This window comes from Molothrus aeneus, chromosome 7, assembly GCF_037042795.1.
Source record: "Molothrus aeneus isolate 106 chromosome 7, BPBGC_Maene_1.0, whole genome shotgun sequence".
Lineage (NCBI taxonomy): Eukaryota > Metazoa > Chordata > Aves > Passeriformes > Icteridae > Molothrus > Molothrus aeneus.
Genome location: NC_089652.1, coordinates 34,724,921 through 34,743,447, shown reverse-complemented (window position 1 = coordinate 34,743,447; position 18,527 = coordinate 34,724,921). Strand labels below are relative to the sequence as shown.

At 39.3% G+C, this 18,527-nt stretch overlaps 1 protein-coding gene across 1 annotated transcript in view; it reads right to left on the bottom strand.

Annotated features, from left to right (window-relative positions):
- Nucleotides 1-18,527, bottom strand: part of ARHGAP15 (Rho GTPase activating protein 15) — a 320,905-nt gene that overhangs the window by 254,665 nt on the left and 47,713 nt on the right. Inside the window, exons 4-6 of the mRNA XM_066553615.1 lie at nt 16,286-16,347; nt 14,848-14,935; nt 8,305-8,394 (exon numbers count right to left, since the gene is read on the bottom strand). Of these exons, the coding sequence (XP_066409712.1) occupies nt 8,305-8,394; nt 14,848-14,935; nt 16,286-16,347 (240 nt within the window). The remainder of the gene's footprint in view (nt 1-8,304; nt 8,395-14,847; nt 14,936-16,285; nt 16,348-18,527) is intronic.

Genomic DNA, 18,527 nt, shown 5'->3' with positions numbered 1-18,527 from the left:
CACTGCCCATTTCCTCTGCCCACATCCTTCCCCACTTCCACTGCCTGTATCCCCTGCCCATCTTCACTGCCCACATCCGCTGTTCTCATCCCTGCCTGCAACCCTGCCCTCATCCACTGTCTCATCCAGTGCCCACTTGCACTGCCCTCATCGCTGTTCACATCCCTACCCACCTTCCCTGTCTGCATTCTTGTCCACATCCAGTGCCTGTATCCCTCCCCACTGCCTGCATCCCTCCCCACTGCCCGCATCCCTCCCCACTGCCCGCATCCCTGCCCACATCCCCACCTGCATCCCTGCCCTTTCAGACCTTCCCTGTCTGCATTCCTGCCCATATCCACTGCCCACTTCCACTGCTTGCATCCCTCCCCACTTCCACTGCCTGCATCCACTGCCCACATCCACTGTTCACATCCCTGCCTGCAACCCTGCCCTCATCCATTCTCTCAATCCAGCACCTACTTCCACTGCCCACATCCACTGCTCTCATCGCTGTTCACATCCCTGCCCACCTTCCCTGCCCACTTCCACTGCCCATATCCGTCCCCTCTTCCACTGCCTGTGTCCCTGCCCGCCCGTGCGCTGCCCACGAGATGGCAGCAATATGTTTATGAATAATGCAGCAGAGGCTGCAGCCCCATTTCGCATGCGGGAGCTGCAAAGCGCCGCTCGCTCCTTCAGCTGCAAAACAAAATAACATCGCTCGAGCCCCCTCCTCCCCTCCCCAACTGCACAAGCCTCTGTGAATTCGGCCAAAAAAAGAAGAAAAAAAACAATGGGAAAAATAAGCTGCTCCTCTGTCACGCTGCCCGGGTTGCTCTCTCGTTTTCCAAGGCACAAGGTGCTTCCCTCTGCTCTCACAGATTTGTCCTGCTCCTTGTGCTCAGCCGTGCTTCTGTCCCTGACAAAATTATGTCACACGCACATTAAGCATTAACTGCTGCTATGTTTTATTCCTGTAGCACAGAAAATGCCTGTGGCTTGAAATAAATATTTTCTTTCCTGATGGACAAATAACATCTGCACTGGTGAAAGCTGCAAGCGTGGCTGTCACAGGCTAAGTGATTCAGATAATTTCTTGAGAAGCACATGTGTATGAGCACACGCAGGCACTCGTACCTATCACAGGCACTCCCGTGTCAGCACTTGGATTTGCCAAAAGATGGGCTCTTAAAAAGCATAGTGAGCTGTTCTAACCATCACTTTCAGCAGACAGACTTCTTCATACACATAATGTCAGACTGGGGGAATACAGATTGTGAGTCGTTAAAATCAGCCTGGTTCCATGGAAAATTTAGGCTGCTTTTCCACTGGATTTTGGAGTCCTCCAGCATTTAGGGAGGCTGTGGCCTGCAGTGGGTGCCACACAGAGGTGATGTGCAGTGCCACAGACAGCAGCACCACAACACCTTGCTCAGGGCAGCTTCTGCTCCAAGGCTTTCAAGCCTTTCCAAGACCTCCATGAGTTGTTGAAGTTACACTTTTCAAAAGATTTTTTTTTTCCTGATTTTTTTTTTTGTTTTTAAGGACAATAATGGGGGGGGGAAAAAAAGTACCTGCCTAGGTAAGATCATATTTACATATCTACAAATCAACCAAAGCTTTTTTGAGAATTTTGAATCTTATTTCATGAAGCCAACTATAACAAAATATATCAGGAGTGGACCTCACTATTGCTGGAAAGTAACAACTTTTTCACATCATTTTAAAAAATGGTAATTAGGCTTTCAATTTTTTCTTTTAATAATACTAACAACAAAATGCTAATTTTCTGATTCTGTAACCACAAAATACATAAGGCCTTTTTGACATAACCGAGGGGTTTATTTTACCCCAAAGCAGATTCAGCAAGGGGGAGAAATAGATTAACTATAATTTTGTGTCACTTCTAACTTAACTGCTTGGTTTGTCCTTTTTATGAATAAAGCTGCTGTTCCTTGAAATCCTTTAAATCCCATTACAGAGGTTAAATTGATAGAGAAGTTCCTTGAAATTCCATTACAGAGGTTGAAGACCCAGTTTCCCAAACTTTTTAAATGCACAGTGCTGTCAGTTGAGTGCTCTCCTGTTGATTGCTTCTCTATTTCCAAACTGATCATAGCTTGAACATTGAAGTATCAAAACATTGAAATATTTTTGTATATGTCATAGAAAAGTGGGGTTTTTTTTATTTCTGTTAAGGTTTCCTATGCAAATGAACCCAAAGTCCTTACAGTTTTTATGTTCCTATTCTTGTGTAAAGCTTTGATTGTATCACAGAGGCAATGACATCTGTCCCTCTTTCTGTCACTTTTTTGGGGGGTGAAACTGGCTTTATTACCTGATATTCCTTAGAACATAAATCACATCAAGAATTTCTGTGTTCATTACTGAGCAATCACTGAGAAATCTGAATTCCAGTTCATTTTCCATATGTTCTCTTTGGGCTAACATGAGTCAAATCAGATTTAAGAGAGAGACGCTGGTGAGAAAAGCCTGACCATTTCTCACCCAACATTTCTGAAACAAGGGTAGAACTGTATATTCCAGAGTGCTCCAGTTACCAGGCTCTTGCTTATTCTCAATTAGATAAGGATCTTTTCTTTTCTCAGCTGATTTTTCTGCCTGTTGTGCTCTTTACTAACCAGGGACACCTCAACTCCTCCTTGGGTCCCAAGAGCAGCTACTGTCAACACAGGTGAAGTGGTTACAGTTAAATCTGCCTTTTCCATACGTAAAAAATAAATTAAATAACAACAAATAAAATTACCAAGGATATCTAAAGGTCTCTCCTCATCATCACCTTAAAATATCATATTATAGTCTTTAGAAGCCAAAGTGACTTCTTAATTTTATAAAGTTTAAAATGCATATTGTGTGTAATTTTCTATTTCCTGCAAAACTTGCCTCACAATCAAGGCTAGTTCTCCTCTTTCACTATGTACGACCACTCTTACTTTTCTGTTTTGATCACAAAAAAAAATACATTAAAACTTACAAGATGTTCAAAATGAAAGAAATTAAGAAAAGTACAACTGAATACATGGGGGAAAAAAAACCCCAAAACATTCATGGGTTTTGTTGGATTTAGCTTACAGTAGAAAATAGGCATGTTGAGAAGTCAAAAGATTATCTGCATTCATTGATTAGGTTTTACTGAATATTTTGGCAGGAGCTTTGCCAGTAAGGTTCAGTTATAAGAGAGAACCAGAACCACAATTGTGAGTCTGTTCCACATTGCTGTGCTCAAGATCTCCCACTTACAACAATAAAAAGAGCACTTATGTAAAATCAGAGAATGGTTTGGATTGGAAGAGATCTTAACTGGTCTCATTCCATGGGCAAGGACATCTTCCACTCCAAGCCCCATCCAGCCTGGCCTTGGACACTCTCAGGGATGGGGCAGCCACAGCTTCCCTGAGGAACCTGTGCCAGGGCCTCCCCACCCTCACAGGGAAGGCCCAATTCTTTCCCAATATCCAATATCCCAATAGCCTGATATCCCATCTAAACCTGCCCTCTGGCAGTGGGAAACAATTTCCCTTTGTTCTGTAACTCCATGGTGCTCAAAGTGGGGTCCCATCTCCCTCAAACTGCTGGCCACACTTCTTTTGAAGATGAAGACCATTTTTTGGTTTTGTGTTTTTCTAAAAACCAAATTTTGTTACTTAAAGAAACTCTTTCTGACACCACCTAATGACTGTGTGATGTGGCCAAGTCTTTTAACTAGGCAATAACATATTCAGGTCTCTAGGATAGAAATTAAACCCCAGCCAGAGCAGTGAAGTCCACAAGTGGACAAAGTGGTGTTTAAGATCACAAGAGGTCCATCAGATGCACAGGAGATTCAAAGCCAGGAAAGGTTCCTGCACAACTCGGAGCTGAAAGCAAGAGCCCTCTCAGGCTCGGGAAATGGGACTAACTCTGGGATAGGATTTGGGTGGGAACAGGCTCCAGCTGCTGATAAAGACCATCACAAGCCTGCAAGGTGGCTCTTTTAGATTTCCCTCTTCTGTGCAGCATTTATGTTCAAAAACACACAAAGAAAGCCAAATACCAATCCCAGCCCAAGCCCCTCCACGTCGCGCTCTCAGTGCTTCCTCTAGAGAGATCGTGGAAACAAATATGATCCCTCCCATGGCAAAAAGCAGTGACTTAAACCATTCCTGGGAGGCATCCAGGCACTATCCTGATCCTATAGTATGTAGAACAAAATAGCTTATCATTCAGATTACTCGCTTGGACAAAGCTGGAGAGCTTCAAGGACAAGGGAGTTACCCAGGATCAGCGCCATAAATGTTATTATATATGAAACAGCTGCAAGATAAATTCTTTCATATTGCACATAGGTGCAGTTGTACTTTCAGCTGTCTCGCTGGTGGAATACTGTAGGTCTTATACAGCTTTCACTATTTGTAAAATACATGTCTTAGTTGTGTAGGATTGAGTGACCCCTTACAGCTGCGGTGCACTGAAACAAAAAACGGTATCACACCACATCTGTGGCAAGAGCCCAGCCATAGAACTCCAGAAATTCCTCATATGAAACCTTCCTAAAAGTGAACTTGGTGTACAGGGTAAAATTATGACTAAAGAAAACAAAAAATGCCTGTTAGTTAAATGAATGGCGCTATTAAGAGAACAAAGCAGCTTTATCGATTTATAAATATGCTGCTCACGACCTTTTTTGTGCTTTTCACCTCTCTCCTACTTTTCCTTTTCACCTCTCTCCTACTTTTCCTTTTCCTTTTTGAATTATCTGAGAGAAATGTCCCAAAACCTCTTCAAGGAAATAGTGTACAACCACAGGACTTTGTGCTAATGAACCCCCAGAATTAAAAATCCAGAGGTCAAGAGCACATCTTCCATGGAGTCTGGGCTGAATTTCAAATTTAAAGGCTGTTTGGCTTACAGTAGAGGCTGAGTAAAACAGGGGGAAGAATAAGACCCAGTTGAAAAGTTTACTAAAAGTAGGAAATGTAGAATATTGGAAAAAAAATCTGCAAATTACCCTAGTTACTGGTGTTTCTAACACCATATCAACACTGACTGAAAAGCAGCCCATTAAGTTATTTTCTTTTTTGATACCTCACATCAAAACACACCTACCCTATATCAAACTAAGCCAAAAAAAGGCAAGAGGAGAACAACAAAGTGACACAGGCACTGTTTCTGTTCCAGTTGCTGACTGACAACACTGCCATCCCTTAACATGGTTTTATTTAGTTATTACAACCATCTCTCTGTAAATGACACTTAGGATTATTTAAGATTATGTTGTAATCCTTTTAATCCTCAGTGCTTTAAATTTCAGGCTAAACACCAAAGAGCAAACTAGCACTTAGCAGAAATATTTAAAGCATGTGATTTGAACATAAATCTTCTTTTATTCAGCACTCCTCCGATGAAGACCTAGTGCATCACATCACTCAGCCAGCAAGAACAAACAGCACCGTGTCTCACTGCAAGCTGCTACCTCACCCCACACCATGGGAAGCTGCTTCTAACCAGGTCTTTTCCTGGGTGCCAGTTACACCATCAATAAAATAAATGAAAGGAAACCAGGGGGTTATAGTCTATGAGATGTGCATATTTTCAGTTACTGTTACGGAAAAGTTGAGGGAAAAAAATACCCCCACATAATGTGTTCATCAAGAACAGAAATAGATTGCATGCACAAATTGGATAGTGTGAGACAGATCAGACTTATCCTGTTAAAAAGGGAGTAGCTCAATTAAAATGAGAGGAGTAACGCTGCTGAAAGCATCATGATCAAGACCAGAAACCCAAATCTTCCTGCCTGAATATCACTCACTTGCAGTTCCCTCTTTTATTTCTCCCTGCATCGATCACGTTTCTAATTAGTTTTTCTTTATGATACTCCTATGCTCCATCTTCTTGCTGCTGTCCATTAACTGTCATCTGCTTAGATTTTAAATCCAAGATTTCCTTCTTTTTCTTCAATCCAAAATTTCAATCGTCTTTTTCCATTTATGATCTATAATTCTGTGGTGGTTTGACATGGACTCAAATTGAGGACCCTGGCAAAATCAAATTCAAAATTCTGTACCTACTCCTAATACAACACATTAGCTCAAAGAAACCACTGAATGAGAAAAGAAGGTTTTATTAGAAAGTAATGAAACAAAACACCAACTGTGTTTTGATGGGCTTTGAAGATATAATTATACTTATTTCTGATCACTTCAGAGTTAAGCAGCTAATGTATTTAATCAAACAGCAATGCAATGCATCTATATTTAGGTTGCAAAAAAAAAAAGAAGAAAGAAAGCATTAAAGAAAGCCACCCATGTTGTTTTCATTTGAACAAACCTATGAATAAGTAGACACACACTATCAATTTTATTCCCACCCACGAGGAATAAGTAGATCAGAAGTGTTTCCTGAAATATTCAGTTTCCAGGTACCAACTGACCTCTCTGCTTTCCAACTGGCCTTGGATTCCCTCCAGACTATCTCACACATCTTCGCTCCCTCTGCAGTCCCCTTCCCACTCTATCTGCTCATGTAGCACCAGTCTTGTTCAGTCCCTTCCTTTCCCAAAATGTCACCACTACTGGTGCCAAAGCCTTCTCCTCTTTCGCTCTTACCATCTGGCACAATCTTCTTGTAGCTCTCTGTCTAAACAATGCTCCATCCCTTTTCAAAATGTGTCTTAACATATGTCCTTCCTCCCATGCTTTTACTTCTTAATGTCTCTCCCACTCACTTATTGGCTTGATGAAGACACATTTTAATGGGTTCAAACAGTAGTGCATGAGTTTCCTTTCTCACATTATTCTGATTCAGTTACACCTCACACAAACAGAAGTGAGAAGAAAATGCATTGCAGAGCCCTCGTAGCACCAGTCTGGTAAATCAATAACAGAGCTTCGTTTGTCTTTACTTTGGAAATGTATTAGCTCAAATGAATCACTGAAATGCATTTCCAAACGGGAATTTTGCTCACTACAAAATGAGAAATAAACCCTAGAACCTCAGAAGACCTGTCAGTGTGCTCAGGGGGTTGCAGGAGTGAAGGCTAAGGTTATACTTAATCACATTCCAAGTGAAAAAGCTGAAGATTGACAGCAAAAACCAAAATATTTATTCTAAAAATACCTAGGAAATGACAAAGCCCCAAGTGTTGTCTCAAGACAACCTGAAAGATGTGGGGGGTATAGAAGCATAAGTCTCGCTGTCTTGGAAAAGAAGAATATTTCTAAATATTGCATGTGCTTTAGAAAGATGTCTAGAAAAATAAACCTTGAAAAAGCCTCTGTAACACACAGCTGACCCAAAGAGATTTCTTTTTTAGAAGCCATGTACAGGCCCTTAGGGGTTTTTTTTTATGTGTAGTGGCTTTTTTTTCCTTCCATCCCAGACCCAGACACAGTTGGATCCTCCAGCATGTTTCATTGGTCGTGATGCTAAAGGACTCTCTGGTAACTAACAGGATCTTGACCCTGACATGTTCCCTTCTGCATCTCTACCCACTTTATTGCTTGTATTGTTAAACATTTTTAATGTTAGAACTCTGGGAAGCAACTTGGCTCATAGAGAATAATATTTTGATGTGGCTTGATGCAACATTTAGTGAAACAGAAAAAGACAACAAATCCTTTCTACTGATATTCATGGGAGCTGGATTATGTCCAAAACCTGAAGATGTTGCAATAAACTATTTTAGCCCTTAGATCCTGGAATGTTAACCTTGCAGTAATGCTTTTCCCCTCCTTTCATCTTCTTGGGCCTTGATCCTCCCTTTCAATTCAATGGGATTTGGACGAAGGAATTAAATAATATTATTTTCCATCAATGAAGAATAGTCCTGTGAGAAATACATGTCCTTCTCTGCTGGCCCTGACAGAGGCAAGCTTTTAAAAATCCTCCCTTCCCCTTGCAGAAGTGAACCTGGGTCATCACCGTCTGAGGACCCTGAGCAGCAATAAAAATAAACAGAGAAACCGCACTGCGCTGGAGCCGTGCTTGTATAAGCAGTTTGAAGAAGTTGTGTTTATGGAAGTCCTCTAGGTCAAGATTCTAGGCCTGAACCCAAAGCAATTACCTACTAAGTTTTAAAAACAAATTGAATATAGAGCATTAATCAATAAATCAACAGGTTCTCAAGTGTTTAGGAGACTCAGCCATCAGAAATCCTTCTCTTAGAAAAATAGTAAACCGATGCTGGATAAATTGTTACACTCCTTTACTGGTAAGAAAAATGCTGTATTAAATCAGGATGTAGTTATTAAAACCAAGGAAATAAAGCCTACCTCTTCAGAGTTCAGACACAAATGAGCAGTGGAATGCTTTGCCTCTTACCTGAAAGACATTCTTTTTGCTGGATTTCTCTGAGGTCCACTCAATGCGAGCACCACACAAATCTACACACTCAGGTTTATATCCCGGCTTCTGGAAAGGAAAAGAAAAAAAAATTAACATGAATATGGCCTGACTTTTCACAAATGGGGACAGTTATCAGATAAAACAAGAATAGATCAAGTTAAAGTGACGTTAAAGTGACAGGTTGTTGTAGCACAGCTGCTGGTATTACTGAAAAGAGCTCATTATAAACCCTGGTATTGTTAAATAACCACTCTTGGGGTGTCTTATAGAAGAAGTATAGAAGAAGTAAGGTTCTTATATTAGAACATAATTTTAAAAACAATTAAATGGTTTAAAAAAGAGTCTAGTGTAACATATAGTAGATCAAAACACAAATGCAGACACATGGACCAGCTATTTTCAATGCTTACTTTGCCAAACCTCTTGAAGAGTCATTGAGTTTAAAGGAAAAATTTTGTGGGTTTTCCAAATGCAAATTCAAACTGATGCAACTGGAAAGGACAGAAATTAGACAAGAACATACATCGTATCTCTAAGAGAAGCTATCTCCTTTCTCCAAACAAATTATCATTTCTTGCTCCTAAAAAAAGAAGAAAAGGCTTCGAGGGCATGTGTGACACACTCAGAAAGAGCTCAGCACAAGGGCTGATACTTCTCAGTGTCAGTCCACGCATCCTGGAGTGACACAGCTCTGCCTCCCCTGCTCCTCCATATGGATGCAAGGAATTCAAAGAGCAGATTTGTTTGCCTGTATCATTTACGTTGCTGGGAGTTGGTGCAAAGCACAATAATCCTCATTTGCCATGGAAGCTCCTTCTCCAGGGACTCTGCCTGTGCAGCAGTTCTGGCAAAGCCCCTGTAGTTCAGAGTAGGCTTTGTAGATTGGGTTGCTGCACATCCTACTCAGCAGTAAAAATACTACTGTTAAAGTAAAAAAGCACCACTAACTCCCTTTTGGGTAGGGGATGGAATGATATCCACATAATTTAATTAATCAGCTTGATGCAACTGTTTTCTCTGCTGCTCTTAAGCCATCGTTACCCTAAAAATGTCATTAGTGATGACACAAAACAGACTTTATAGAGTTAAGAGTGGCCAGTCCAGCACCAGCCACAGAGTCAGCTTTCCAAAAACTACTCACTGGATTTCTCTGATGTTGTTATTAAAGGCTAAAATATGTGAGTTCTCCAGGATGCCTTTGAGATGGGAGGAAGAGAACCTATTTAGGTTAAAAGAAGCAAAGCAATCCTGGTCAAGTGATTTGCAGGCCTAGTATCTGGAAGTTTTCAGTACTGGGATTGCAATTATGTTCTCCATTTGCCAAACCATAAAACCACAATGGTTAAGCTCCACTGAAACTGACAGTCCCGTGTGCCTTTGTTCCTTTTTTTAAAATATTATTAATTTTTTTTTAATAGAAGAAATATACTCTTCAAAACAGAAGGATGTTCTTGTGGTTAAACCACTGAAGAGAAGAACTTGGATTTCTTTTTCCCCACCTCTGCCTCAAATTTCCTGCCTGGCCTCTGACAAGAGTTTAGTCTTTCCAATTTTTTAATAGCAGATCAAAACTGCAGCATTGAGACTTGATTTTGCAAAAAAAAAAATTTGAGAAATTTAATCAACTAATATTTGCATGGCAAAAATTATGAAGTTGGAAAAAAACCCCAAGCACCGATATATTAATGCAAATAAATATTCAAATTTTGGATGAAATGAATGAGTTCTCAATATTCCAGTACTTTTATAAATAGGGCTATGAGGCTTAGATCATCTCCAGGACTCCATGCAATGCCCAGATCTGCACCACACAGGCAGTTCTGCAACCCATCAGGAACACACAAGACAGGCTTCTCAAAGTGGGCAATCTTCCTCCCTTTGAAAAAAATATTACCCACATGGATAGTTTGAGTTGGAAAATACTTTCACAAAGAGGGGCAGCTTTATTCTACCAGCAGAAAGAGTTGAGAAATTTTGAAAACACATTGAGATGAAAAGAGGAGATTAACATGTAGACAAAGAAACAGAAATAGTTTTTTGATAGTGAATATTACTGGGCTACAGAATATTTTCCTCAGGAAAACTGCCATGGAACACTGAAGGGAGAAAAAACAAAAGCCTAGAGAGGAAGGAACACAGAATAGTGAACTCTGTAGTATCTCTAATTTCTATTTAAATTTATTGTACAAAAATATATGCAACTGCAGAAGCTGGACTCTCCTGTGCACCAATGAACACACAGGGTAATTTTGTTGCTGTTGCTGTACTCTGGAGTTTGTTTACAGCTCTGATTTTGTAATAAGCAGAAGAAAAGTACAAGCATGTGCATCTCCCTCTCCAGAAAGGATGGGATGCAGGCTTGTGGTGTGGGAAAGATGAAGAGGTTTCTGCTATGTGCAATAATTATTTGAGTCAGTCTCTTTCTCTGGGGGAAAAAAATATGAATTGAGCAACCTGGTCTAGTGGAAGGTTTCCCTCCCCACAGCAGGGGAGTGGAACAAAATGATCCTTAAGGTCTCTTCCAACCCAAACTCTGATTCCATGAAAACTTATCCTTTGGAGAATTTATCAGTTCTGACCACAATGTGTCTATGAACTCATGAGTATGGCATAAAATGTGAAGCTTCTGATGAAAACTTCATGCTAAATCATTCACAGGGTTCACAGAATGACCAGGTTGGAAGAGACCTTCAAGAACATCGAGTCCAACCCAGCCCCAACACCTCAACTAAACCCTGGCACCCAGTGCCTCATCCAGGCTTTGTTAAACAAACCCAGGAATGGGGACTCCACCACCTCCCTGGGCAGCCATTCCAGAGCTTTATCACTCTTTCCATAAAAAAACTTTTCCCTGCTATCCAACCTGTATTTCCCTTGGCGCAGCTCGAGGCTGTGTGCTCTGGTTGTGTCAGTGCTGCCTGGAGAAAGAGCCCAGCCCCAGCTGAGCACAGGTACCTTTGAGGGAGCTGCAGAGAGTGATGAGGGCACCCCTGAGTCTCCTTTTCTCCAGGCTGAGCACCCCCAGCTCCCTTTTCAGAGCCATTGAGCCTGAAACTGCCCATCACTGTTCTGCTGCACGCTTGGGGAGCGCCCACTGAAACCCATCAGAACTCCAGAAAATGTACAAGGAACGTACATTAATTTTGGCCTAAAAATTTCCCTGCTACAGAGCTGGCTTCCCAGGTTATGCAACACCCAGAGACCCTGGGAGAGAGCAAGTTAAGGTGACTGGGAAGCCTGAGCTCTCCACGTCCTTGCTTTGTGCTCTGCAGACAGAGCAATTATGTTATATCAATGTTGTTGCAGGGGGTTATGCTGTAAATTGATACAAGTGTCTGCTAAGATGAAATCTTCCTAAACATGAATATGGATTTCAGCAGCATTTTCACTCACTAAATTACTTTGCAGATGGGCTAATAACCTGAGGTTAAAATAACCTCAGTTGAATAAACTATCTGAGGGAATAAACTGACTACATTTTCTTGGTCAGAAAGACCAACTGATGATAGAATTAAATGCTGTTAAGGAAGAATGGAGCTGTGATTCATTTAGATCACAGTGTCCTTAATTTAAAATAAAGAGCTAGTCAAATTCATAAGAATGGTTAAACAAAAAACAAACAAACAAAAGAAAAGTGTATTAAAGCCAGGACCACAAAAAAATCAAGGCAGCAACAAGAGCTAATGATTTAGCTACATGGGATGCAAACTTGCATTTTCAGTAGTATTTGTAAACAATCTCATTTTCTGAATCTCTCCTCTGTGTGCTTTAATTGCTGTGCTCTATTACTTCCAATAACTCCAGATTTTGCCACCAGCTTCACCAGAAAGCAAAGCAATGGATCCCAGTCCTCTCCATGCAGAGCAACAGCAAAGTTGCCACAGTGAGTCCTGCACCTACAGTCATACACAGGAACAGCAAAACCTTTTAGATATTGCCATTGATTTGATTAAAACATTACTAAAGATCTATACAAATAGAATTTTAGATCACCTTTAAATACTATTTAGTCCCATTGTCATGAAAGGAGGTATTAGAAGTGCTCTCATTTCTCTCTCTCCTGCTGCCTTTGTTTTGTGAAATATCATTCCTCTTTTAATGATGCTGTCTTATTCTAAATTTTTGCTCCAAGTACAGTATTTAATAATTAATAATTAATGAATTAATATCTTTAGAATACAAAGGAACTTTAATCTTTTTGGTAAGTCACATCATTTTCCTGCTAACAATAAAAATGCTTTGTTATAATTCATACTATTGTGGATGAACACAGCTTCTCTTACATTATTTAATTAATGGTTGAGTTCCCCCTTTTCCAAAGTAAACAAAAACTGGAAAAATAAAATAAAAATCAGTAAACAAATGAGTTCTAATGAATCCTTTTTTTTTTTTTTTGCATTAGTCCCTTTCCAGTATTAAAATTATATCTGGTTAAGTGGTTCACAAAGGAAATAAGCACTGCATTTACTTTATCAGATGAGATAAGCATGGCAGTTTAGCTTTTTTTGACATGCAAAATTTGAGTTTAGGAAATTGAGTTATAAGATTATGAACACTGACAGCTCTTGTTGTTTTCAAGCTTTACCTAATTTGTTTATTTACTGTTGCATTTAAGTTTTATGCAACAGACAGAAAATGTAACTTTAACAGATTTTTCTCACCTAGTGAACATTGAGTTCACAGTCCCAGCATTCAAATCTAGCATGGAATAAAACAAAAAAAACCACCAACATTGTTTTGCCCTCCCCAGAATGAGAAAAATACAGGTTCAATATGTCTGTGTTCTTCCTAACATGGGAGATTTTATCTCACTGATAAAATGAGCACTGGTGGTGACTGAGGCTTCAGGGAAAGGGACTGACCTCTCAGAAGGTCCTGTTTCATAAACCACCATAACTTTTTTAGTTAAATCATTTGAGATTTGGGCCAAAAACCCCATTCTCCAGGCTGGTCTAGTTTAGTATCCAAATCCCTAAAGAGCTAATGGGGATTTTAACCATGTTGAGGAGTCTCAGAGCAAAATCAAGCCTCCTGTGTGTTAAATTTCCACCAGTTCATTTATCTCCTGAAATTTGGGTAACAACTTGCAAAGAGAGGGAAGAGGTAGCAGAGAGAGGTGCAAGACACTTAGTAAATTATAAGAATAGTTCTAATAAATTCACCTTAGACATTTCTCTTTTTCCTAATAATATAAAAGTCAACTTTAAGGAAAACAGATGATTCTGAAAAAAAATAAGCTTTTTCATTTTCATGGCTGCAGAGAAGTTGTATTTTCCAGCTGGACTAGCACAAACACAAGCAGAAAGTGCCAGATTTCACCCTTTACTTGTTTGTATTGTTTCATATCTTAGTTCTGCGTTTCTTTTTCTACAAATCTCAAAAAATATACGGCGTGAAAAGGTGCTCTTCAAGGCTGATTTTATGACAGGTGGCATTGATAGTTCTAGGATTTATAGAAGAGTGGTCTGCATCACCTGCCACAGGAAAAATAACTTATTGTTTGTGACTCCTGCCAAAGAGAGCACCTTTGCGGCCACCCATCAAGCCAATGAGATTTGGCAGGTTCGATCAGGCCTTGAGAGCCTTTCACAACAGGGCTTTGTCAAATCTGTCCCTTCACTGCCCACAGTGTCACAGAGCCACCAAATTTCCCTTCTGCTGCCCACACTGAGGTTTGGCTGTGCCCAGCACCGAGAGGACGCGCGCCGCTACCGCTCGCGCAGCGGAGCTGTCGCGTGTGCCCAATGGAGATCAGTGGCCTTTCCTCGGGGCACAATAAAAAGGTACTGCAAATTTCACTTTGTAGTAACTACAGGCTACAGAAATTGCATTAGCTGCATTAGATGGAGTCGTAGAAATATTCAGGGAGGTTAGCGGGATATGGTGGATGTCACATTTATACTGCGATAAAAAATCACTTTGCTAACTTATAATGTTTTCTGCTTTGGTAACACCCTATATTAAGGTGCCGCTTATAAATAATTTATTATTATTTATTAATGTATAAACCACTTTATAGGATGGTAGATAACAACTTAAATTCATGTATTAAAGATGCACATGCATGGTTTAATACAATTTACGCCTCACAATATCCTTTGCAACAGATTCTCATCGCATCATCTGTTCAGCATTTATTACTAATGCATTTTATAACATACTTTATAATACATTATTTGAAGAAGTAGCTGCATTTAGTGATCATTTTCATAAATAAGAATAAAGCATTTATAAGTGGCACCTTAATTTAAAGTGTTACCTTCACATTACTGGGTAGTCACTCACCATTTGTCTCACTTTGCAATTACTCTCGAAATGCACCTCTTAATAAAGGACATGCTGTGTCCTATTTCTTCACACACACTACATCTGATTAAGAGTTTATCAAGGCATTTTTCCTTCAGCTGCTTTCAAACCTTTGAAGTCACCAGCTCAGTCTAAATTTGTCTTCTGTAAACACCAAACTTTTTTATATTGAAATAATAGTTGCCAGGAGACTGAAGATATTGGATTGCCTACCAGGTTGGCCATTGCCGGCTGCTTGGACTCTTTGTAGAATTCCATTTTCCGAGAAGTAAGAACAATCCAGGAGGTGGACCAATTTTTCCTTACAAGGAATATTAAAAAAAAAAAAGAAAAAAAACCAAGGAAAAAGAAAAAAAAAAGAAATCTGTGAGGCATTCAAGTAGGAGGTAAAATATATTTAATTTCTAGACATGGATTTTAATTATTAAAACATAATACATATTAATATATACATGTCAGAAACAAAAATGGTCTAAAGTCAACATTGTCAACAAACTTCCATCAACATTGACGGAGTTGCGCCGCCCTAATTATACCCAAAATGTAACCTATCAAAGCTTGAGGGGCTTCTTTCTCCTCATTCACATTTTGAAGCCCATTTGTGTTTCTTTTTTGCCATGGTGTCAAATGAAAACAGTGGGATTATTCACACATGCTCAAAGTTCACAAGAAGAGGACTCCGAAATAGCTGGTGCCCTTCTGGTACCTAATACTTAAAATAAAACTGAGAAGAAAAAATGTTGATCTGACTACACAGAGCTCAGTAACAGGTCTATTTTGAAAGGTCCCAAATGCTGTCTCCTTTCCCTAAATTAAAAGTTTACACAAGTGCAAGGAAGATAAGAAGAATATCTGAGAAAGGTTTGAGTAACCATTAAATATCAGGAGTTCATGGTACAGACTTAGAGAACTGACAAACTGCTGGGGCTAGGGAGAATTAAAAATACACATGGACATGTGAAAGAATGACCCTTGATACAGAAAATCGTGATATTCAACTCAGAGGAAAATGCTATTATATATGTTATCTATAACAGATTTCAAACCACTACATAATCATAAATCTGACCTGATAAAAAGCTATTTTTAGATCAACAGCTCAAGTTTAACTTTTGAATTTAGGGGTCATAACATCTGATATTTACAGGAAAGTTCATAAACCCACTATTGATCTGCCTCATGGTGAATATGAGTTGTCTATTGGTAAGCACCACTTCAGACCTTCATTATTTTTCTTTATTTTGTCTTTCGATTTTAAAGAGGTCTTGTAAGTGCACAAAGGTGTAAGTGGTCAAGCGTGCTATGTGCAGATTTAAACAAACTTTCCTATGAGTTGGATAGGCTGGATGAATATGGATTACCAAGGAACTCAATGGTAATATATCTTGGAATATATCTTAAATCCAGTACCAATTTATACCAAATGACCCCATTTATGGATAGAATGGGGCATCCACAGCTTCTCTGGGCAACCTATGCCAGAGCCTCACCTCCCTCACAGGCAAGAATTTCTTCCTAATATCCCATCCCATCCCACTCTCTGTCACTTTGAAGCCATTCCCCCTTTTCCTGTCATTCCAGGCCCTTGTCCAAAGTCCCTCTCCAGCTCTCTTGGATCCCCTTTAGGTTCTGTCACACTCCCATGTTATACCTTAATTTCTTGCCACCATCTGCTATTTTTGCTTTCAGAAGATATCCTTCCTTCGTCACTACCTGCAAGAAAGGAAAAAAAAGGAGGTCGTAACCCTATTATTTACTGAGCTGAATAAAACCACTCAATACACGCATAGGGGTCTGCATCTAGATTCTCTAGTGTGGGGGATCTTACCACTAATTCTCAGTTTAATCACCTCTTTTTTCTGATATGTTCCATTCTTTTGAGTATTTGCAGACAATATTAAAACAACTCTTAAAGTCAACTACTACACAAAATTAACCGCAATAAAAACCCAATAAAGTTTTATTTTACTTTATTTTATTCTATTTATTTAGAATAATTTTATATAAGTGTGGAAAAAGTTTCTAGCTATGAGTAAAAGAGAATTTTAAATGCATTGCAGGCAAATGACATTATAATATCATTTTATATACTGTGTTTCTTTACAGCACACTGAGGATTCTATATGGGAATGCAACCCTTGATTTTTGGGTTCCAACACTCTGCTTGAGTTTTGGTGTATTAGAAGCAAGACTTAGGCCTGGTCTTTTGTTGTCGTTTTTTTTTTTCATTTCAATTTGTTCTCCTACACCTCTCTGAACACCTTCCTTAAGCCAGACCCCCTTGCAGACCCTTGGCTCTCTGATCAGCTGAAATATCTCATTTTAGAGCTGGGATAGGGGTTATTCTTGTCTATATAAATTTATACTAAAAAGCTAAAAACCAAACAAAGCAAGATGACTGTTTTTCAGCCAAACCCGATGACCTTCCATCTCATCAGGTCTCATCAACTAAGGATGTCTCAACTGTGTCAGTAATGGGAAAAAGAAACAAAATTGTGATTAAGACTGAGTCTGGTTTTGCTTTCAAACACTACTGAGCCAGTGCCCGACTTGGATATTAGAAACTCCACATGGTCTTTGTAGTAAATTGCATCACAAGGCAATTTCATAACAATTTCAATAGAATTTTGCTGTCTGCAAAGCCATTAAATAACAATAAAACATGCTTTAAGAGGCAATATAAGGATTTTTAAATCAAACATGTCTGTTATTTTGATTGTACAAAACAGCATTATTTTAACAGTGTAGTATGTTTCACAATTTCCCCAGATTTTGGCTGTGGTTGATATACAACATGTAATGACACATATACTGTGTAGATATCAGTTTGTACCTATGGAAAGGCCTGTAGGCCCTTGGACAGTGATTTAAGTGACATTCTCAAGTGGGTGCAGGAGGATCAGTGTGAGCTTCATCTGTAATTTGTACTTATCTCATGTAAATTCCTGTCATGCATATCATTACCACAGAAAACCCAGAGAGAAAGTGTGCAGGGATTATTGTGCAGAGTTATGCCACTATTTATCTAGTGATGGATGGGTGAACCAGCAGAGCTAAAATAAGGTTTAATCCCCATCTCCACCTACTTCATTTTTTTTCCCCCCCCCTTACTTTACATTTTTGATATTTTTCTTCCCCTTCTAATGCTTCTCTTTTGTGGTATAAAACTTCTGGTCATTGGCCAGGGCCAGAGATGCCAAACATCATATGAGAAAAGTTATTCTTTTTAATATTTCTATCCATCTGGAAACAGAAACTGGGAGGAGCATGGGCCAGCCATTCAAGCTGTTGACTGCTCCGCTGAATCAGACCCAAAAATCTCATGTTTTCAAAGTTTACCAACCACTTTCCCAAACTGCTATCTTAACCAATCCAGGACTAAAGGAAAATATTATTTTTCAACATCAGATCTGAATCACCTTTGTTGTCAATCTTGGGAAGTTAAGAACTGGATGCTTCCAGATGAAAATGCTGCTGCTCAGTCATATTTTCCTTATAATTGTCTTCAGCCAGGATATCAAATCCACTAACAAATATTGAGTGTATAAAATATCCTGACTTAAATTACATAGCTCAAATCCACCATTTGCTATAAATTAAATGGCTCAGAACTGAACAGTAAAAAGCTACAAGAGCAGCAGTTAATATGAGCCCTCTCAGTGCTAAAAAAACTCCTTTCACACACATTGCTTTAATTGAATTAGTACAGGTGCTGTACTCAAAATCAGCATGGCCTCCTCTAATTGATAAGGTGCACAGTTTTCTCTGTAATTAATATAAAGGGCATGCATGGAATTATGAAAAAACTACTCAAAAGTCAAAGAAAAATATATCTAGGATGACCCCAATATTTTTATAATTTTTATTTGGGGTGCTGCATTCCCCTTGTTTAA